Consider the following 22,919-nt stretch of genomic DNA (forward strand, 5'->3'; position numbering starts at 1 on the left):
TGTGACTTAAGGTCTGAAGTGAGTCTCTTGTAGACAACATATAAATGGGTATTACTTTTTTATCCATTCAGTCACCCTATGTTTTTTGATTGGAGCATTTGGTTCATTTATATTTAAGGAAATTTTTTTAAGTTTATTTATTTATTTATTTTGAGAGAGAGAGAGAGAGAGAGAGAGAGAGAGAGAGAGAGTGAGCATACATGTGTATACACATGTATGAGGGTGGGGAGGGGCAGAGAGAGCAGGAGAGAGAGAATCCCCAGCAGGCTCCATGCTGTTGGTGTGGAGCCCAGCTCAGGGCTCGATCTCAAAAACCATGAGATCATGACCAGAGCTGAAATCAAGAGTCAGACACTTAACCAACTGAACCACCCAGGTGCCCCCATTTAAGGTAATTATTGATAGGTATATACTTATTGCCATTTTGTTAATTGTTTTCTGGTTGATTTTGTAGTTCTTCTGTTTCTTCTTTCATCTCTTCATCTTTTCCTTTGTTGTCTGATGACTTTCTTTAGTGTTATGCTTGGGTTCCCCTTCTTTTTATTTATTTATTTTTTGTATCTACTATAGGTTTCAGATTTGTGATTACCATCAGTTTCATATATAACATCTTATGTATATAGCAGTCTATATTAAGTTTGTCGCTTAAGTTTAAATACATTCTAAAAGCCCTAAAATTTTACTCCCCTCACCATGTTTTATGTGTACAATGTCATATTTTACATCTTAATTTTCTTGTATCACTTGACTAATTTTTATAGATATAATTGATTTTTACTAGTTTAATGTTTTAACCTTCATATGACTTTATAAGTGATTAATCTACTATCTTTACTACATGCTTGCTTTTACCAGTGAAATTTTTTCCTCTCATAATTTTCTTACTTCCAGTTATGGTCTCCTCTTTTTCCACTTAAAGAATTCCCTTTACCATTTTTTTGTAAGGATGGTTTAGTGTTTATGAACTCCTTTAACTTTTGTTTGTCTGGGAAACTGTATCTCCTCTTCTTTTCTGAATGATAACGTTAGTGGGTAGAATATTCTTGGTTGTAGGTTTTTTACTTTTTGGTACTTTGAATATATCATGCCACTCCCTTCTGGCCTATAAAGTTTCTGCTGAAAAATTAGCTTATAGCCTCATAGGATTTTCTTTGTATATAACTATTTTCTTTTCTCTTGCTGCTTTTTCTTCTTTGTTTAATCCTTACAGCTTTCATTACTATTTCTTTTTTTTTAATATAATTTATTGTCAAATTGGCTAACATACAGTGTGTAAAGTGTGCTCTTGGTTTTGGGGTAGATTCCTATGGTCCATCACTTACATACAACACCCAGTACTCATCCCAACAAGTGCCCTCCTCAGTGCCCATCACCCATTTTCCCCTCTCTCCCACTCCCCCCCATAAACCCTCAGTTTGTTCTCTGTATTTAAGAGTCTCTTATGATTTACCTCCCACCCTCTATGTTTGTAACTGTATTTTTCCCCTTCCCTTCCCCCATGGTATTCTGTTGTTTCTCAAGATCCATATATGAGTGAAAACATATGATTTCTGTCATTCTCCAACTGACTTATTTCACTCAGGGCAATACCTTCCGGTTCCATCCACATTGCTGCAAATGGCACAATTTCATTCTTTCTCATTGCCAGGTAGTATCCCATTGTATATATAAACCACATCTTTATCCATTCATCAGTTGATGGACAGTTAGGCTCTTTCCATAATTTGGCTATTGTTGAAAGTACTGCTATAAATATTGGGGTACATGTGCTCCTATGAATCAGCACTCCTATATCCTTTGGATAAATTCCTAGTAGAGCTATTGCTGAGTCGTAGGGTAGTTCTATTTTTAATTTTCTGAGGAACCTCTACACTGTTTTCCAGAGTGGCTGCACCAGTTTGCATTCCCACCAACAGTGCAAGAGGATTCCCATCTCTCCACATCCTTGCCCGCATCTGTTGTTTCCTGAGTTGTTCATTTTAGCCACTCTGACCAGTGTGAGGTGGTATCTCAGTGTGGTTTTGATTTGTATTTCTCTGATGAGGAGTGATGTTGAGCATCTTTTCATGTGTCTGTTGGCCATCTGAATGTCTTCTTTGAAAAAGTGTCTATTCCTGTCTTCTGCCCATTTCTTCACTGGATTATTTGTTTTTTCAGTGTTGAGTTTGGTAAGTTCTTTACAGATTTTGGATACTAGCCCTTTATCCAATATGCCATTTGAAAATATCTTCTCCCATTCCGTCAGTTGCCTTTTAGTTTTATTGATTGTTTCCTTTGCAGTACAGAAGCCTTTTATCTTGATGAGGTCCCAATAGTTCATTTTTGCTTTAAATTCCCTTGCTTTTGGAGATGTGTCAAGCAAGAAATTGCTGCAGCTGAAGTCAGAGAGATTGTTGCCTGATTTCTCCTCTAGAGTTTTGATGGTTTCCTGTCTGATATTTAGGTCTTTCATCCATTTTGAGTTTATTTTTGTGTATGGTGTAAGAAAGTGGTCTAGGTTCATTCTTCTGCATGTCGCTGTCCAGTTCTCCCAGGACCGTTTGCTAAAAACACTGTCTTTTATCCATTGGATACTCTTTCCTGCTTTGTCAAAGATTACTTGGCCATATATGTGTGGGTCCAATTCTGGGTTCTCTATTCTATTCCATTTGTCTGTGTCTGTTTTTGTACCTTCTCTTTCTGCTTTTAAAATTCTCTGCTTAGGGGCGCCTGGGTGGCGCAGTTGGTTAAGCGTCCGACTTCAGCCAGGTCACGATCTTGCGGTCCGTGAGTTCGAGCCCCGCGTCAGGCTCTGGGCTGATGGCTCAGAGCCTGGAGCCTGTTTCCGATTCTGTGTCTCCCTCTCTCTCTGCCCCTCCCCCGTTCATGCTCTGTCTCTCTCTGTCCCAAAAATAAATAAACGTTGAAAAAAAAAATTAAAAAAAAAATTCTCTGCTTATTACTAATTTTTGTCATTTTTACTTTTTAAAATTATTGTGTGTCTGGTGCGGACCTCCTTGGGTTCATCTTGTTAGTGCCTGTCTGTGCTTCCGGGCCCAAGATGCCTGTTTCCTTCTCCCATATTATGGAAGGTTTCACTGATTATTTCTTCAAATAAGTTTTCTGCCCCTTTCTGTTTCTCACCTCCTTCTGGGATAGCTCTAATGTGAATGTTATTACATTTGATGATATTGCTGGGTCCCTTAATCTATTCTCATTCTTTATTATTATTTTTTCCTGTTCACCTTGGTTACTTTTTATTATCCTGTCTTCCAGATCACTGACCCATTCCTTTGTGTCCTCTAATCGTCTGTTAATTGTTTCCACTGTATTTTTAAAATTTCAGTTATTGAATTCTTCAGCTCTGATTTGTTATTTTTTATATTTTCTCTTTGTTGAAGTTCTTATTGTGCTCATCTACTTTTCTGTTAAGTCTAGTGTGTATCCTTATGACTATTACTTTGAATTCTTTATTAGGAATATTGCTTAAGATGTTTCATTTAGTTCTTTTACTGTGACTTTGTCTGATTTTTTCATTTGGGAGATATTCCTCTGTCAACTCATTTTGTCTCTCTGTGTTTGTTTCTATGTATTAGGTAGGTCAGCTACATCTCCTGGTCTTGAAAGTTGTGGCCTTGTGAAGTAGGGGTCTCGTGGTGCCATATAGTGCAATCCCCTCTGGTCACCAGAACCAGGCACTTCAGGAGTATCCCCTGCATGGGCTGCATGCATCCTCCTCTTGAGACTAAACTGTAATTGCCTTCAGCCCAACTGGCTTCAATGACCTGCTTTGCCTGCTATGGGCATACTGGGCAGGGTTTGTTCCCTGTTGAGAGTCCTGTCTGAGGTCACTGAGGTCTTGTTGGTGGGTGGGGCTGGCAGTCAGATTAGCTGTTTGCACTTAGCCTCTCTGCCACAGCTGCAGGCATACAAAGGGCAGGGCTTGCTCTCTGGACAGTCAGGTAAGAGGCCCATCTGCTACAACTGCAATGCTGGTGCATAGAATTATCTTCCTCCCTCCCCAGAGCAGGAGTCACTTTGGAGTGGCACCAGTCCTGGCCACGGTTGCCTACAGAGTCTCAAAGGACAGGAGCTGTTTTGGAGGGATACCTGAAGAAGCTAGCAGGTTGGGCATCGTGGGCTCTGCAGGGAAACACAGGGGCAGGGCTCACAGGCTAGCAGGGTAGATGGAGAGTATTAGCTCTAGCTCCCACAAACATCAGGCCATCTAGACTGGAGGAGAAGAAGAGAAATTCTTTTCTTCCTGGAGATGTCTCCTAAAAATCCCTGCCTCACCAGCGTACATTTTAAGATTAGTCAATAAATCTCCTTCATGTCTAACACAGGTAATTTTCAAACTGCTTTATTTGTGCTGTGTCTTGAGCTGAGTTGTTTATTATGCTGGCTTTTTAATGGCAGGGACTCAGTTTCCTATCACCCTCCAATTCTCCCAGAGTTAAGTACACTGATTTTTAAAGTTCTTGGAGTTAACCCCCAGTGATTTTTAAAGATCCTCAAGTTAAGCCCTGCTGGATTTCAAAGCCAGATGTTACAGGGACTCATCTTCCCAATGCAGGTACCCAGGGCCAGGGGTGCCTGGTATGGGGTCTGACCCTCTCACTTCTCTATGTCTGTGATGTCCTTCCCACTTGTAGTTAGTCTCACTGGGAGAGCTAGGTTCCCAATTACTTCTCTAACTTTCCTACCCCTTTCAACATGACTTTCTACCTAAGATTAAGTGGAAAGTCTATTCTTCCAGAGTTCAGGTCATTTTCACAGTTAGTTGCAGAGATGTAGCTGTTATCTCTGTGTGCCCACGGGATGAGATTACAAATAAATCTGACCCTTGGTAGGGCTTGAGAACCACTTCCTTAGAGGTTTCTCCTAAGTTTTCCAGATAATATTTTTTAAGTTTATTTATTTATTTTGAAAGAGACAGAGACAGCATGAGTGGGCTAGGAGCGTGAGAGAGACAGAGAGAGGGAGAGAGAGAATCTCAAGCAGGCTCCACACTGCCAGTGCAAAGTCCAATACAGGGCTCACAAATTATGAGTTCATGACCTGTGCTGAAACCAAGAGTTGGACGCTTAACTGACTGAGCCACCCAGGTGTCCCCAGGTAATATTTTTTAATGTTTATTTATTTATTTTGAAGGAGAGAGTGCACAAGCATGGGGAGGGGCAGAGAGAGAGGGAGAGAGAGAATCCTAAGCAGGCTCCCTGCTATCAGTGCAGAGCCCAACACAGGCCTCGATCTTATGGTTTGCGAGAACTGTGGGATTATAACCTGAGCCGAAACCAAGAGTCAGTTGCTTAACCAACAGCGCCACCCAGGCACCCCTCAGATAATATTTAAACCTATATTTCTTAAAACCATCTAGTCAGTCAATAATTATAGCCTCCTTAGCACACACATCAATCAGCTAATTTCCTATGTGGGTATAATATGGGATTTTAGTTTGAGATGCTACTAAGTCTTTTTTGCAAAAATAATCATGAATGAATGCATGAATGAAAATGTTTTTTATAGTTTTTTTTAAGTTTATTTGTTTATTATGATACAGAGAGAGAGCATGTAAGCAGGAGGAGGGGCAGAGAAAGGAGAGAGAATCCCAAACAGGCTCCACCTTATCAGCCACAGAGCCCAAGGCATGGCTCAAACCCACAAACCCTGAGATCATGAGCTGAGCTGAAATCAAGAGTCAGATGCTTAACCAACTCAGCCACCCAGGCGCCCATGAGTAAAAATGGTTTTATTCATTAAAAAAAATTTTTTTTAATGTTTATTTATTTTTGAGAGAGACAGAGACAGAGAGATAGAGACAGAGAGTGGAGGGGTGGGGGCAGAGAGAGAAGGAGACACAGAATCTGAAGGAGGCTCCAGGCTCAGCTCTCAGCACAGAACCCGACGCGGGGCTTGAACTCAGAGACCACGAGATCATGACCTGAGCCGAAGTCAGGCCTTCAACCAACTGAGCCACCCAGGCACCCCTGTTTTATTCATTTTTAAATTAAAGTTTAATTTATATACGATATAAAGGAACAGATACAAATTGCAGAGTTTTAGTTTTAGCAATTGTCATACAGCCACCATATGAATTATAGACATTTCCATCTTACCTCTCCAAGAAATTTCCCTTGTGTCCTTTCCTATCCCCACCTTCTCTTCTTGTACTCACCAAATCACTGATCTATTTTCTATCACTGTAGATTAGATCCTTTTTCTGGAGTTTCTTATGAGTGAAACTATGCAGTATATGACCATTTGTGTCAAGTTTCTTTCCCTCAGCATAATACCTATGAGATTCATTCACATCATTAAGTGTATCAGGAGATTTTTCCTTTTTACTGTTGAGTAGGATTCTATTGTGTGAATATACCACAATTTGTTTATCCATTAATTTGTCAATGAATGTTTGGGTTGATTCCAGTTTGGGGCTATAATGTCTGAAATAATTTTAGTTTTAAAACCCTCATATTTTAATGAAGTTGACTGCATTTAGAATTCTTAGTCAAAAGTATTTCCCCTTATCACTGCAAGATACTGTTCTATTGTTGTCTTCCATCAAAGTTGTGAGAAGTCTGATATCAAGATGATTATTGTATTGTTTATTTATAGGTAATCTATATGGTTGTTTTGTTTTCTCTGGAAGATTTTAGAATTTCATTTTTATTTTGATGCTCTAAGTTTCCACCAGTGTATTCTGTTACAAACATTCTGGGAATTTCCTCAACTCTATCATCCAGTTTACTAATTCTCTCTCCAGCTGTGTTTAATCACCTATTTAACCCACCTATTACCTTTCACATTTTAATGACTTCATTTTTTTAATTTCTATAACTACTCTCTGGTTATTTTCAATATATTTTTAAATGTCTTTTTATCCATTTTCATGTTTTTAAGTGCTTTTAATTTTTTTCTCATTATAAAATACTTATTTTATAGTTTGTAACTGGCCATTTGTATTACCTGAGGTCTTAGAAGTCTAATTTGACTGTATATTTCTGCTAATGTGTGCTTTTTTGGTGGATTTTCATATGTGTTTAACAATTTTGGATGAGCTCACATTTGGCTGACTTTATCACAGGGAATTCTGGTTGGCCTGGTTTGAAGATATATCCCTCCAGACAGTTTTTACATTAAATTCTTGCAGCCTATAAGTTTTGCAAGCTCCAGGACTCCATTTATTTAACACATTGGCTAGCAGGACGCATAAGCTCAAACCCTAAACCAGAGGCAAAGCAGGGTAGAACTTCTTTTTAACTCACATAGATCCCAGGCTAAATAGACACACTTTCTTACTGTCTCTGGGAATATTTTGACTATTTCACATTCTCAGTGACAGAGTAGTCTGTTCAGTGTTTTGGTTTCATGCAAACATTTTAGTTTCAACTTCCCATCTGATACAGGGTGAATGCCTCCACCCACCCATTAAAATTAAAATCTCTGGCTTATTGAAATTAGCAACGTCATTTTTGCCCCCAACTCTCTCCCATACCAGGTCAGCTTTTAATTATTTTCTTTCAAAGGAGGCCTATAGGAGACTCAGTTGGAGGTAGGAGGGGTCATGTAGAGGTCCTTGAATCTTAACCTTTAGGGGAATACCTACTGTTCCAACCTAGAAGGCTAAGTGATCAGCTTATAGAAGCTTCTGACTGGACACCAAATAATGAAGTCTGGTGCTACTTATCTACCCGCTTCTTCTGCCTTCACTCATTTTCTGTTTGTAGTGAAGTTGTCCTTTACTCTTCCCTTTGCCCTACATTGGTTTTTTGATAGCAGCTGAGCCATTTTTTTACTGTGTGTCTTCCTGACTCTAGTATATTTACTAAAAATAAATAAATAAATGTGCTGTTTTACATCCCCCAAACCACAAGCAAACAGAATATAAGCAGAATTTGCTTATATTTCATAGCATATAAATACATATATTAGAGATCCATAGTGCCATAATCAAAATTGGCCTCACTTTTGGGGACTCATGGTTTATCCATCTCAGCCCACATCTCTGTTTTTCACAGTATAGCAGCTCCTGTTCAGGCCTCATCTCTCAGAACTATGCATCAGAACAGTAAACCGACCCATTTTCTCACCCCTGGGGACAGCCAATCTGGGAAATAGCCCAAACTAAGAGTCCTTGTCCAAATGCCAGCTATGCCCCCTATTTTGGTCAAAGTGATCTTCAGCTTGCTCCTGATGGCTTAAAGCAGAGTCCTACTGCCCTCTGCCTTCCATCTGGCCTCCCTCCTTGTCTGGCTTGCTTTTAGTAGATTGGGCACTGCCCAGTGTGGGGTGGGCACTGAATATTTGTTTTCCTCAAATGCCAGACAGTGTTTAGTTTGGGTCCAAGAACTCTCTTGGGCTTCCAAAAATGGGCTTCTCTGGACCCCTGCATATGGTACAGGTCACTGAGGCACCCATGTGGCCACATTGGACTTTGAGCGTGGGTTGCTCATAGTCCTGCTGAACTTTGCAAAGGAAAGGAAAGGTTTTTTTGGTTGTGCTTACGATCTTCGAACCTGTTATCTCAAAGCCATAAACCTAGTCACTAGGCTATAAAAGTAGCTCATTTGAACATGTTCTCCCTGCAGCCTACTCCTTGACATTCAACATTCACCCACACTGAACCAGAAGCTATCACCATGACAAGGGACCAGAATGGAACCTGGGAGATGGAGAGTAATGACAACTTTGAAGGCTACATGAAAGCCCTAGGTAAGGGAAAGGACAGGGATGGAAGGCGGGGTCACTTTGGGAGAACTTTAGTCTGGCCCTCCAGACAGTGCCGTTATGGAGTTCAACAGATCTGTATGTAAGCCTTGCTCCTTATTTGCTAGCTATGTAATAATAGGTATGTCATAGAAATTCTGAAACTCAGATTCCTCATCTGTAAATTGGGAATAATAATAAATGATACTATGTCTGGAATGTCCTCAACATAATACCTGGCACACAGGAAAGATACATGAATGTGGGGTACACATACACACATACATGCACACATGGAGTAAAATCAAACTTGACAAGATAAATACAGTAGCTCTCCCGCTTTGGATCGCCATCTATTAGATAGCCAGTTAGACCTGATATTATCCATGAATGACCCTGCATTGCTCTTGTGGCAGGCTTGTGGTGGGGAAGCAGACAAGGAGTGGCTAAATTTGTTATTCTAGAGAATATGAGACCCACAGAAGGCTAGGAGTGGCTTTTGGCATACAGGTCAAACAACTCACTGCTTACCTGGCTTTTGAACTGGACTCCAGGCCAAAAGCTTGATCAATGTGTGTCCTGAGTTGACTCTCTTGTGGGATCTCTCGTGGGCTGACAGAAATCATATAACACCTGAAGGAGGAGCTCACTATGTGGGGCAGCTGCCATGGGCCAGGCGCTGGGCAGGGAGGTTTGGCTGCCTGTGCTTATTTCAGGCAACAGCCTGCAACAGCCTCCTCATCACCTTTTCCAGCTTTAGAACTTTCCACATAAGGAGCTCCAGGTTGGAATTTCCCCACTGCTAAGGCTGCACGTGGGGTCAGAGGTCCAACAATCTGGATATGAAGATGGAAAGTCTCACCAAGAATGGGAATTGTGGAATTTTCTGTGCAATTAACTTCTAGTTTGATGAACATTTCTTTTTTTTAACATTTATTTATTTTTGAGAGAGAGAGACAGAGCACAAGCACAGGGAAGGGCAGAGAGGGAGGGAGACACAGAATCTGAAGCAGCTCCAGGCTCTGAGCTGTTAGCACAGAGCCCACTGTGGGGCTTGAACTCACACACTGTAAGATCATGACCTGAGCTGAAGTTGGACATTTAATCGATTGATGCTCCATTGAGGAACATTTCTACTCTGTTGGTGAACAAGGAGAGCTGACATATTGTGTGATGTATAGAGACTGGAACTTTCTTCATGTACTTTAGACATGTTTCCAATACAGAATAGCTTTCTTTTCCCTCCTGGCTGTCAGAATTTTACCTCAAATACTTGGGGGAGGAGGAGGGAGGCACAAATCTTCCTTCCAGAACTCCAAACCTGTTGCACTGAGGTTAGTGCAGTTAGTGAGGTGAGGACACTGAGGTTAGTGTCCTGAATGGACAATAGAAATGGAAGATTGAGGGGTGCCTAGGTGGCTCAGTTGTTTAAGTGTCCAACTCTTGGTTTCAGTTCAGGTCATGACCTCACAGTTAGTGAGTTTGAGGCACATCAGGCTCTGTGCTGACAGTATAGACCCTGCTTGGGATTCTCTCCCTCTCTCTCTGCTCCTCCCCATCTCACTCTTTCTCAAAATAAATAAATAAATAAACCTAAAAAATTGTTTTAAATTAAAAAAAAAAAAAGAAATGGAAGACTGATTCTACACATGGGCAGATGGTCTGGAGCTTAGCTCAGAAGTGTAATTCTGAACCAGATCATGCAGGTGAGGAAACCACACCAGAGGGGCCAGCCCACATAAGGTTTGTTCTCTGACTTTGACCAATTTTTTAACCTTCCAGAACTAGTTTCCTCATCTGCCAGGTAGGAATAATAGTACTATCCACGGGCTGTTTGGCAGTTTCAAGCTCTCAGCCTGTGCTGAACAAGCCAGACTCAGGGAATATAATCAGAAAGCAATTTTGTGTCCTTTGCTGTGTTTTCTTAAATAATAAAGTCCTATGTTACTTCAGGTATAAAACTGAGTCTCAGTTCAGTTTTCAGTTGTGCAGACTGGTCCCTGATGCCCCCTCTCTAGGCTTCAGGTGAGAAGTAAACACCACTATTACCATCCCCTGGAAGCAACTGAGTGGGGCTGCCCCCACAACTTAATCTGCTACAGGCAACCCAGCAGACCTGTACAATTCCCTCACACCTACCCTGTGGAACAGGGGTTGTTTTCCCAACATTGACAAGTCGGGAAACTTGCCCTTTTGAGCATTCAAACCCTTGGCATTTGGGAAGAACATATGTGGAGATCTCTGCAAATCCCCCGATATGGAAATATCACTAAGTATAACTCTATTTCCTACTAAAGAACCATCACTTTCTTAGATTCTAATCCCTCACACCAAGGAGGTGGCTTTCTCTGGGGGACTGGTGGCTGGCTCAGTAGGGAAAGAGAGATTCCTGTTGAGAAGTGGGTCTGGGTGGCAACCTGGCTTTGTCACTAGCCAGCGACTCACTCTACACATCAGCCTTCCCACATGACTCAGCTGCCAGCTTCAGCAGCATCACATGTCACAATAACCTTTGGTTTTATCCCAAATCATCAAAGTTACTAAGTGTTCAGAGACTGAGTGCCAAGGGTCAATGGTACCTCCTCTCCTGCCTTCTTAGGCACCTGGTGTTTCTTGAGGTCTTAGACTTTCTTGACAGCAAGGAAAGCAGCTGGTAAACTCTTGCACCCTAAGGGGTTTGTAGCTTTCTGGGGTCCCCCTGCAGCCTGGATCAGGGGATCAGGGAATGGGGGAGTGGTCTTTAATTTAAAGGAGAGCCTGAGGAAGGCTTATCTAAAAATGAAGTTCCAGCATTGTGAGAGAATGCTGGCGGAGGTCTGTTAACTACCAAGGAGTGAGGCCAGTAGTGTCCAGACATGGGGAATCACTTGACTTTTCTACCACAGTTCAGACATTAGCCATGGATGCCAGAGACTGTGCCATCTAAGGCAGAACCAAACCCAGTCTCCGCTCTCAAGGAGCTCAAACTTACGTAGTCAGCCGAGTTATAGCCGTGCACAAACAGTGTTCCTGTTTTCTGCTGCAGTGTGACAAATCACCCCCAAATATAGTGGCTTGAAACAACTACAGTAATTTTATTATTGTCTCTCATGGTTCTGGGGGCTGACCAGGTTTACCTGCTAGGTTCTTGCTAGGGGGCTTTCATTCTGTTGCATGTGGACAATAACTGAAGCTGGAGCCATCTCAAAGGCTTCCCCACTTCTGTGCCTGGCAGTAGGTACTGGCTGGCAGCTGAGGCTTCAGCTGGGCTGTCAATATCTATACATGGTGTTCCCATGTGGCCTGGGTCTCCTCACAGCATGCTTGCTGTATCCAAAGAGAGAGGAAGTGAAAGCTGAATGGCCTCTTATGATCCAGGCTCAGAAATCATAGAGCATCACTTCCATTGTATTCTATTGGTCGAAGTAGTCATGAGCCCACCTACCTCCAAGGGAAGAGTACATAGACCCGTCTCTCAGTGGGAGGAATGTTAAAGCCACATGGCAAGAATAGCTTGTAGGTTGAGAGGTACTGTTGCAGCCATTAAAAAAATGCAATCTATCATCCATGAGACAGTAGGTGATTCCATCCCTTGAGCCCACAGCAAGATGTGTGTGTGGGTGGTGAGTGGAGCTACTGGACAATGTCACTGAAGGCTTCCTAAGTCCTGGGTGGGGTTTTGAAGGGAGGAGAGAATGGCTCCACACAGAAATGTAGTCAGGCATTGTTCTGCGGGTATGTGCAAAGGGCAGGCCAGTAAGAATGTGGTGTGGGCAGAGGGAACAGAAAAAGTTGTATTGCTAGAGGGTGAAGTGCAAGGAGGGGATTGAACAGAGTCAGAAAGGTAACAGGTCAGATCTTGAATGGGGTGTGCCACCACATGTGGACTTCATCCTACAAGGAGAAGAATTGTCTGCAGAAGAGAGAGAAAGCACCCATGCTTACCCCGACAACCAGGGGTGAATAGATCTGCAGAACTGTCAGAGAACTGAAGAGGTTGTTGCAATGGCCCTGGGAAGATGGTAAGAGCAGTGCCAAGAAGGTAGACAGGGGGATGTCCAGAGTGGGAAATATACTAGATTTGGTTGCTGGGTGGTGACAGGGCAGGGAAGGAGCCTGGAAAATGAAACACCTTAATGTAACTCAGTGAACCATCATGTAAATCAGCAAAGATGTGGACATATAATGGAAGGTTTGTATCCTAAAATTGCTCAGTTAATGTTCAATTTAGACATCTAGGAAATATTTAGTTCACCAATTGTAAATATTGGGGAAAATCCAGTTCTCCTCTTTACTTGGGAAAGAAGGTGGGGCCCATCTCCTATGAAGACCATCTTTTCGTTTAAATTAATATGCACAGATTTAAAAGAGCAGAGGCTACTGCAAAAAGTCCTAGTGTGTCTCTGGAAAATTCAATCAGAAAGGAGGTAAGCTTAAAGGCTGAAGTCGAGCAGCCCTCACCTGAGTTGTCTCTGCCAGGAAAGGTTTCCTGAATACCCACAATGTTCCAAATCCTGTCCTAACGATTTAAGAGCCACAGTCTACCATCAGAGATGAGCACGTGCCATGATGAGCACCATTCTAGAAATTTATATATATTATTTCATGTAATTTATTCAGTTGCAACAAATGCATTGAGCGCCTATGACATGCCAAGAAATGTCCTATGCACTGGTAACATGGTGGTAAATGAGGTGACAAATCCCTCTCACCTGAGGAGTGTACACACTAGTGGCCGTGAGAGAAAATAAATAAAGTAGGTAAGTGCTTTAAAGAAAACAAAAAGGACTTGTTGAGTGAACAGTGATGAGTGGTCAGAGAAGGCTGTTTGAGGAGCTGACAGGTGAGCCAAGGCTCGAATGCCGAGAAGCAGCGTCCCGGGTACAGGAGACAGCAGGTGCAGAGGTTCTGGGTGTGTTCAAGAAACACAAAGGTTGATGTGTTGGGAAGTGGCAAACAAAGAGAAGTTTAGACATTGTGGTGGAGGACAATCTACTTTATTTATGTTCTTTAAGGATCACTGTGGCTACAGTGTAGAGAATGAATCACTGGAAGGCAAGACTAGAAGTAGGGAGGCCCATCCTAGGAGGCCACTGTGTTGTTCAGGCAAGAAGTAATGGTGGCTTGGGCCAGTAGTGCCCAGGGGTCTGGAGAAGAGAGAACAGGTTCAACATACAGTTTGGAGATAAAGCCAACAGGGCTTTTAGGGGAATGTGAAACCAGAGGATATGGGGGAAATGAAGATGGCCCCAGGCTTAGGGATGAACAATTGGGAAGATGCTGATCCCATAGGCTGAAATAGAGAAGACGTGGGGGAGGCGTGAGTTTGGTAAGGGGTACTGGGCAGGGCAGAACGCGCTGACGGTTCTGTTTTGCATATTTTGATTTCACATGCCCGTTACACATCCAGCTGGAGTATTAAAATTGGCATATTGACGCAAGATCTAGAGCTCAGGGTATAGTCAGGGATCAAGATGGAAGGAATGTTTTCCATTTCATGGAATGAGGAATCCGAAGCCCAGGGAAGTGAAAGGACCTCCCCAGGGTCATCTGTGGTTGAGAAATGATGTTGCTCAGACAAGAGCCCAGTCTGCCTGCTTCCATCTCTCAAGCTCTTTCCATGGCACTATTCTAGGTACAAGTACTAAGCATGTGGGTAGCAGAGGAGGAGCTCACCCGTAGTCAGAATGCTCAGAAACACTGGGTTACTCAGAGTCCCTGGGTAGAAATTAATTAACAAATGAGGGAGAGGCAAAGGGAGAGGGAGAGGGACAGAGAGAAAGAAAAAAATGTCTGATGACCCAAGGAGTTAATTTCACAAAATTTGGATTTCTGCTGGTGGTCCTAAGTCAAAGAAGTTATACACCTTGCCAAAGCCTTTACTTGAAGCAAAGACTGGTTGGACTTTTAAACAGAGAGAGTGCTGGGGGTAGAAAAGCCCCAGTGAAGATAAGCTCAGCCTCTTCCTAGCATCTTCCCCTAGGAGAGCGAGAGCCCCTTCTCCTCTAGGTTGTAATGGCAGCACCTCCACCCTGCCCCCAACCCAGTAGTGAGTACTAGATTATGGGTGGGGAGGTAAACTCGTGCCGGGGGAGCAGGGAGGCATCCCAAGGTCTCCAGCCTGCCTCTGCTGGCTACAAAAGGTTTTAAACATATTTGGAGATGCCCATGAGAGAAAGGAAGAGGCAGACAGGGGGGCAGCTCACTTTCTCTCTAAATGTGTTATCTGGAGGACGAAATGGTATGAAGATGCGGAGAAGACTGCTCTTGCACCCTTCTCCCCACAGTTGCCTGAGAGGGCTGATGATCTGAGAATGAAGTCCAGGTTTGAAGCCCATCGAAGCTGCCCTTGAAATGGGTCTCAGATTTCATATGATGAATATGTGTGCATCTCTCTCTTTAATTTACAAAGAGTGCCTGCCCTTTTAGCCCGCAACTTTAGCTTTTTGCGCAAGCATATTACAAAGCATTTTAATGGTGAGTAGTATACTCATATTTCAACTTTATGGCTTGCATTGTTCAAAATGCAGTTATGGAAAGTATGCTTTAATAAAGTCACTTCAGTGTTGTTTTCTTCTGCAGGAGCTACAAGCCACATATATTATTCAGAAATAGCTTGCCTTTGGACCTTTTCCTCTGAGATAGAAATTCATTTCACCTGGCTATAAATCAGGCTTGAAGATACCTTTAATCCAGAAAAGCAGATAAAACATACTTGATAACCCTGATGTTAAAATACCATATCAGGAAAATAATTTTCTCTGCAAAGTACAAAGAGGAAGTGTTTTTATAATCTGTGTGTGTGCGTGTGTATTCTACAGCTGCAGTTGAACCTTTCCTTTTGATTAGAAATATCACGAATCTACCAACAGAACACTTGGTTCCCTTCCCTGGGGTGGAGCAGAGGTGACATGATTAACTGGCCTGTGCAAATGCTAAAGGGTGGCCAAGAGGCCGAGCCATTTTTCAATCTAGAGAAGCAGCAATGCTTGATTCCATTTGCATAGAGCCCCTGATAAGATTCCCCTAGCACTGGTCAGAAAGATTGACGGGGGGTGGTGTTTCCAGGACAAACCAGTTCTATGAGCAATAGGCATTTTTAGCTGTGATCTACCTTTCTAGGCAACCAGGGACAAGCAATAATTTTTGTTAGGGGAGCCTTAGTTGTGAACGATAAACGGACTGTATTTGTAGGCAAGCTGTCAGGAGCTCTGTCCCAGCTGGGTCACTCTGAACCCACCACGTAAATTCTCTGTGCCTTGATTTCCACATCCTCTCTGAGGAACACTGCTGTTCTAAATTTCTCAGTAATTCCCAATTCTTCCTTAGTCCTTTTGCCCAGAGCCTTCCCCTTTGTTTCACCTGGTTAACACCTGGTCTGTGGTTTTCTTTCTCATCTCCTAACTACGGCTCCAGCACCAGGGTTTAGAACAGCATGGACCTCAGGAGCAAGAGCTAAAGTTGTTTCTATCCACTGGCCAAACTACACAGTGAGGAAACTGGCTCATGTAGACAAATGTTTGGCCAAGCTGGCTAGAATTCCTATGTGACAAGCCAGGCCTATGCTAGTGAGAGAGTAGATAAGCCACCATTCTGACTGTTCCTTCAGAGTCCAGAGCCCTTGGACTGTGGAGCGGAGATGCAGAAACATGAACCAATTATTTCGCCCTGGACTAAATGCTGATCTGGCCACTGTTTCACCTAAACAGGAAAGGTTGAGGGGTAGAGGCCAATGCATCTATTACTACTCATTACTACTCTGTAAAGCATTTTACCATCATTTTAACAGAAACCTTACATAAATAACCCTACGAGATGAGCATTCTTTCCCCATTTTACTGTGAGAAAACTTAGGCTCAGAAAGGCAAAGTGACTTCATTGAGGTCACGTAGCTGGGAAATCTGGACCAGGATTTATACCTGGATTTGACCCTCACTCTTTTATACCAGTAGTTCTGAACTTTAGCAGGCACAGAATCACTTGGAAGTCTTGTAAAAACAAGCAGGGCCCAATCCCCAGGTCTAGTGCAAGCCCTAGAATTTACATTTGTAAGAGGTTCCCAAGTGCTGTGAAACTGCTGGCCCAGGGACCTCACTGTGAGAACCACTGTCCCAAACTAGGGTGCCTATTAACCAATCCAGAAGTGTTTCTGGTGCACCTACTCTGTGTCCGATCCTGGGGACACAGAGCAAGCAGACAGCATTGCCCTTATCCTCATAGAGGTAAGACTTCAGAGGAAAGAACCATCACCCCCGTGAAAAAGTCAGAGGAAACTATCAGGTAGTGCCTCCTGGGGGTAAAGCTCTGTGGCCTGAAGAGCAGATGAGGAAGAAGGCAGAAAAGAGCAGAACAGCAGTAGAGAAGGCAAGGCTGGGGCTGGGTCTTAGGAGATTTGGAGAGCTGGGAGGAGAGGGGCAGAGATTTAGGGGGCGAACGCACAGGGCGTATCTGGAAAAATGCTAAGGACTCTGAGCACACCAGCTTCTGAGATCAAGGGGCTTCATAATGAGGATTACAATGATGGCAACAGCTACCATTTATGGGGCCATTACCACAAGGCACCAGCCACTGAGCAGAACTCTTCACAAACACCATCGAAGTTAATCCTCAAAGCAACATGATGCAGTTAATAATAACTCCACTTATGGCCACTACTCTCTGCTGCTTCTAGATCTGGACCCGAGGGTCCAGCAATGGCACTGAAGCTGGACACACAGGTGTCACCTGACTCGCTAGACTATTTCTGGGATAGAAGGAGAGAAGCAGGAGTTGGAGTGTGACATGTTAGCCCTCTGCCTACCACAACCATGTGTTTATACTGGCCAGATATGGAAGATTCTTCAGTGGCTTTTAGCAATTTTAAGGAAAGATTAATTTGTAAGACAGAAATACTTGAACACTTGGTCCTGTTTAGTCTATTCTCAACAGCCAGCAGTTGCCTTGAAGGGTGAAAATTAAACAGGAAATAGCTCCATAATTGCAGGGCCCAGGTGACTGAGATAATGCCTCAGATTGGGGGGTTGTTAGCGCTTTCTGTATTATGTTCTGCGGAGCACCAGACCGGCTGGGTGAGATGTCCCACCACAGCACAGGGCTATGACCACATAAGACTGGGAAAGTATGCATCCTATCTCCCCACTGTTGGAGTTGCAAAGTATCTCTCATAGAATGAAGACTCTGTGAAGTTCTTCAGTGTAGAAACCAGCTTCTCTTGCTTTTACTTCCTCATTTCCCGAACTTAGTAGCTCACGGGCCACATTTTTTTGACGACCAAATGACCTATGAAGCAAACACAGTGGGATGCCCCGGGATCTGTGAATGCTGGGCGAAGAGGCCTAGAGGTGTTCACAGCACAAAGAGCAGAGGAGAGAGCCTTTATCTCATTCTACATCCTGTTGCCTCATTCCAGTCCGTGTGGCTTGGACGTCCCCAGGTACAATTCCATAAGCCATGAAGCTGAAGCTAAATGAGGTATCAGAGAATGGCCAGGGGCTGGAGTGTGAATGACCCACCTCAAATTTCTTATAGAACCCTGGGCACAGAAAACCATTGCTATGTGGTGAAGATAATACATTAGAGCTCTGGAAAACATAAACTGCCCCAAACAGGGAGGTCTCATCTAGCTGGACCCAGAAGTCCTTGTGCCTCCAGGGGAAGTATAAAGAAGGGTCAGGCAGAAGTTACTGGTATTTGGGCAGCCACAGAAAGTGCACAATCTAGGATGGCCTGACCTGACAAGATGGGCCAGCCCACAGCTTTCAGGCTTGTAGAGCACTGTGCTGACCCTGGAGACAGGCCATTCTGAGTTCAAATTCCACCTGTATTGCTTCCTCACTATATAACCCAGGGAAAGTGACACAGCCTCTCTGAGCCAGTTTCCTCATTGGTAAAATGGAGATAATATGGTACTTATCTCATGAGTTTGTTGGGTGAGGTTTCCCAAGGGAAACCCAGAGGTTCCACCCTGGGGCACCATTCCTGGTCGGTTTCAAGGCATGTCTTAGTTACCGCCCCAACTATTACCATGGGTCCACACAGCATAGCCCCCAGATCATCTTACCTAAAATTTGGCTCCTGTGTTCCCCCTAAGATGAATACCCTGTCCAACTTTTTGGATCTCACCTTGACTCCAAAGCTGAAAACCACTGTTTTCTCCTCCCAACCTGATACCTCCACATATATCCATCCAATTATCAAATCCTGTGATTGATTTTTCAGCCGTGTATACTTAGACAAGTCACTTAACCTCTCTCAGCCTCCATGTCATCACCTATGGCTTGAGGAGTAGGTGCTTAAGCCATGGCTTTCAAATTTCTTACACCATGGAACTCTCTCCAGACAGCCCCTTATAAGGAAATCCAAGATCTAAAAAAACCCAGAGATTCCGGGTCTAAGGTAAGACCCAGAAATATGTAGTTTTTACATCTTCCCACATGATCCTGATGGGCAGCTAGCTTTGGGACCCATTGGTGAATTCTTAGACATGACAGGTTCTCAACCAATATTCGTGAACAATATTTGAGCAAGGCACTAGCATTCATGTACCAGTTCATGCCAATCTGAGCCTATTTTTTCTTTTCAACTTAGGATACACGTATGTAATCCTTTTACTTTCTGGGCTGCCTAATGCTAGGTGAAATTCTTCTCTTTATGATAAAGGCTGTCTATACAATTTCAGTTCCAAAATCCCAGCCAGGGCCCTTCCCCATGCAGATGTGATACCGTTGTGGGTTCCCATCTGTGGTCAAACTGCTGGCCCACAGTGAAGTCCAACCAGCCAGCTTCAGTCCCTTCATGGTCCTTTAGAACCAAGGTTGTTTAGGTCCTTTAGAGTGATAGTAACTGAAGAGATCCAGAAGGAAATGGGTCAGAAAGGAAATGGGAAGAGAGGATAAAGGACATGATACTTGGTTACCATAGAAGCACAACAGAAAGGGTGGGGCATGGCCAGCAGAGATGTTAATTCTCCATATTGACTGGAGCTTCCTGAACTGTTGGTAACTGCTGGTCTTTCTCACGGGCTCAATAGTATTTATCCCCCACCAGACAGTACACAGGGTCAAGTTTAATCACCCCCCTACCACAGAGATGGCACTGGGGTTCTCAGAGAAAGAACACTCAATGAATTTGAATTGTTCTTACTCTTGAGGTCAGTATCAATGTCAGAGTTTCTGAAAATTTCCAGGTAGAATTTCTGAAAAAAAAAAATTAAAAATTTAGATTGACATCCAAAAATATCTGGAGAATTCACAGACATAAAGAGATTCAAACATGATTTGGCTAGATACTAAGAGCTTAATAATGTTTATAGCAAGTCCCAGAATTATCCTTTGTTTCTAAATCTATTCTACAGGACAGTGACATTTTATACAAAACCAGAGGTTGGCGAGAAAGTTGGTTCTGCACCTAGCTTCATACTATAAAATTCAAGGCTTAGTAAATGAAACACCCCACTGAGGGGCACACTCCCTTTTACTTACTAATAGTCTCTAAGAAATGAATATGTTTTCCTTCAAAATATTTTTTAATAACTTCACTCCTGTTTTAAAATAAAGATATAGTTAAAGATAACTGGAAGGCTCTCTGGCGAAACTTAATTTTCAAATATCCATTGCCATTGTTTTTAATCAAAAATATATGTGAAAACAAAGACTGCATATGTACCATTTGTCAATCTGTCAACCAATTGTCATAGGAATACTACTCAAAGTGTGGTCAATGACAAATAATAATGAACATCACCTTGGAGTTTATCCGAAATGCAAACTCATGGCTTGCCCTGAGACCTAACAGAGTCGGAACATATGGGACCAGGGCCCAGTCATCTCTTTGAACAAGTTTTCATGGAAATTCTGATGCTTACTGAATTTTAAAAATAACTGCCTTATTGTTCGTAAACATTTTACAACATATACATGTTTCAAATCATCACATTGTACAACTTAAAGTTATGCATTGTTATTTGTTCATTGTATCTTAGTAAAGCTGGGGATAAAAAGAACTGCTATAGAGTTTGATGGGAAAAAAATCAAGGCAGAGAAAACATGTAAATGGAGTAAATGAGGCAAAATCTTAATTATTGAATCTGGATAGTGGTTTGTGTAGTTCTTTGTATTCTCCTCTCTGTTTTGTTTTAAACTTTTTGCAATAAAAAAATATAAACAACTATTCATCTTTTCCTTAAAAATAACCAAAGAAACCTCTGAACAACTATTTATTAAGTGTCTGGAATATGTATAAAGTTGTCCTGGGGGCTCATGACTGAGGCAGAACAGCCTAGCTAAGTACATCCTCAATCTGCTTTAAAAATGAAAGTTTGCTGGGGTGTCTGGGTGGCTCAGTCAGTAGAGCATCTGACTTCAGCTCAGATCATGATCTCACAGCTCATGAGTTTGAGCCCCGTGTTGGGCTCTGTGCTGACAGCTTGGAGCCTGGAGCCTGCTTCAGATTCTGTGTCTTCCTTTCTCTCTGCCCCTTCTCCACTTGTTCTCTCTCTCTCTCTCTCTCTCTCTCAAAAATAAATAAACATTTAAAAAAATTTTTTAATGAAAGTTTGCTTGTATCCTTACTTTCCATGGCTATTAACAAAAGGTCCATTTTTACCCATGATCTAGACTGGTTATTTTTAAGTGGTCCTTTTTCTTTTAAACCATGAAGTCTTTTTCTCAGCAAGCTCTTAGGAGGAAACCCAAAATGTCAGATAGATAGAATGGAGCTTCTAGGTGGAGCGGTGTTTGTGTGTGTGTGTGTGTGTGTGTGTGTGTGTGCATGCACATGCATGTGTATGTGTGCATGTGTATGAATGCACATACACACTGGGAGTTGCAGCTCAGAGGTAAGCCCCGCCTGCTACCTCTCCCTCCTATTAGGGCTCCTGAAGAGGCACTGAGAGACCCTAGGTTTCCAGACAATTGACTGAGATGCCCAAACTGGCCGTGTGTAAGACAACTCTTCTTTTCCATTTGAGCAAAGAAATGTGGCCTGCCCATGATCTGTGCCTCTGGTCCTAAATGTTTGGCCTTGTTAAAGAAATGAATGAGTCTGGCTGAGCACATCATAACCTCCACAACTCCCTTTGCCAACAGATATTGATTTTGCCACCCGCAAGATCGCAGTACGTCTGACTCAGACAAAGATCATTGATCAAAACGGCGATAACTTCAAGACAAAAACCAACAGCACGTTCCGCAACTATGACCTGGATTTCACCGTTGGAGTGGAGTTTGAGGAACACACAAAGGGCCTGGACAATCGGACTGTTAAGGTGAGGACCTGGCCTGGCAGTTTCTACTCATATACTCTGTGTGCAGGAGCTGGCTATCTGCCTTCACAATGAAAATATGACAGAAACAACCTGGGAGGGATCAGGAGAGGGGACCAGAGTGGACTTAATGATGCTGGCAATTAGCAATTATTGGAAGTTCAGCAGGAAGAGGCAAGCTGCCTTCTACACTAAGTTTATAATGAAAGGAGAGATGAAAAGACTGCCGACCTCTCTAGGATCTGGATTAGGAGGCCAGCTCCTATGCCGACATGGGTCTGCCCAAGAAGGTGGAATATTGTAGGGAGTGACAGTGATTTCACAAGCTGGGTAGCACAGCTTCATCCCAGGGGCAACCCTACTCAGCACCAGCCAAGCATTGCCATGGAGCCCTGGGGCCTTATGTTGCTAGATTTCATTTTTCTTTTCAAGAGATGCTGAGAATTCATGTTTTTATATGAAATACCTCAATATTGGAGGATCCCAACTGATGTAATTTTTTTTTAAGAAAAATTAAGAAAAATAAAGTGCCGGGGCACCTGGGTGGCTCAGTCAGTTAGGCATCTGACTTTGGCTCATGTCATGATCTCACAGTTCATGAGTTCGAGCCCCACATCGGGCTCTGGGCTGACAGCTCAGAGCCTGGAGCCTGCTTCAGATTCTGTGTCTCCCTCTCTCTCTGCCCCACCCCTGCTTGCTCTCTGTCTCTCAAAACTGAATAAACTTTAAAAAAAAAATTCAAAAGGAGAAAAAGAAAAAGAAAGTGCTAATCAAAAAAAGTCAGTAGACTAAATGAAGTCAGGGTGTCCCCAGTCCTGGTATTTGGAGGAATCTTCTGTCTCAGCATCACCTTAACTCACAGGACATCACTGAGGAAAGCCTCCATTTATCAGAAGGCCAGACTTCCAGCCACTGGAACTGCTTGGGTGTAGGTAGGACCTTGGTAGTGAGCAGACAACTCTGAGTGCATAAGTCGAGAGTTATCTCAAAG

The 22,919-nt window shown here is 42.9% G+C and overlaps 1 protein-coding gene across 1 annotated transcript in view; it reads left to right on the forward strand.

Annotated features, from left to right (window-relative positions):
* RBP2 (retinol binding protein 2) overlaps window positions 1-22,919 on the forward strand; it is a 66,400-nt gene that overhangs the window by 34,823 nt on the left and 8,658 nt on the right. Inside the window, exons 2-3 of the mRNA XM_045503485.1 lie at window positions 8,571-8,694; window positions 21,753-21,931. Of these exons, the coding sequence (XP_045359441.1) occupies window positions 8,622-8,694; window positions 21,753-21,931 (252 nt within the window). The 5' untranslated portion in view covers window positions 8,571-8,621. The remainder of the gene's footprint in view (window positions 1-8,570; window positions 8,695-21,752; window positions 21,932-22,919) is intronic.

Source organism: Leopardus geoffroyi, chromosome C2 (genome assembly GCF_018350155.1).
Source record: "Leopardus geoffroyi isolate Oge1 chromosome C2, O.geoffroyi_Oge1_pat1.0, whole genome shotgun sequence".
Classification (NCBI taxonomy): Eukaryota; Metazoa; Chordata; class Mammalia; order Carnivora; family Felidae; genus Leopardus; species Leopardus geoffroyi.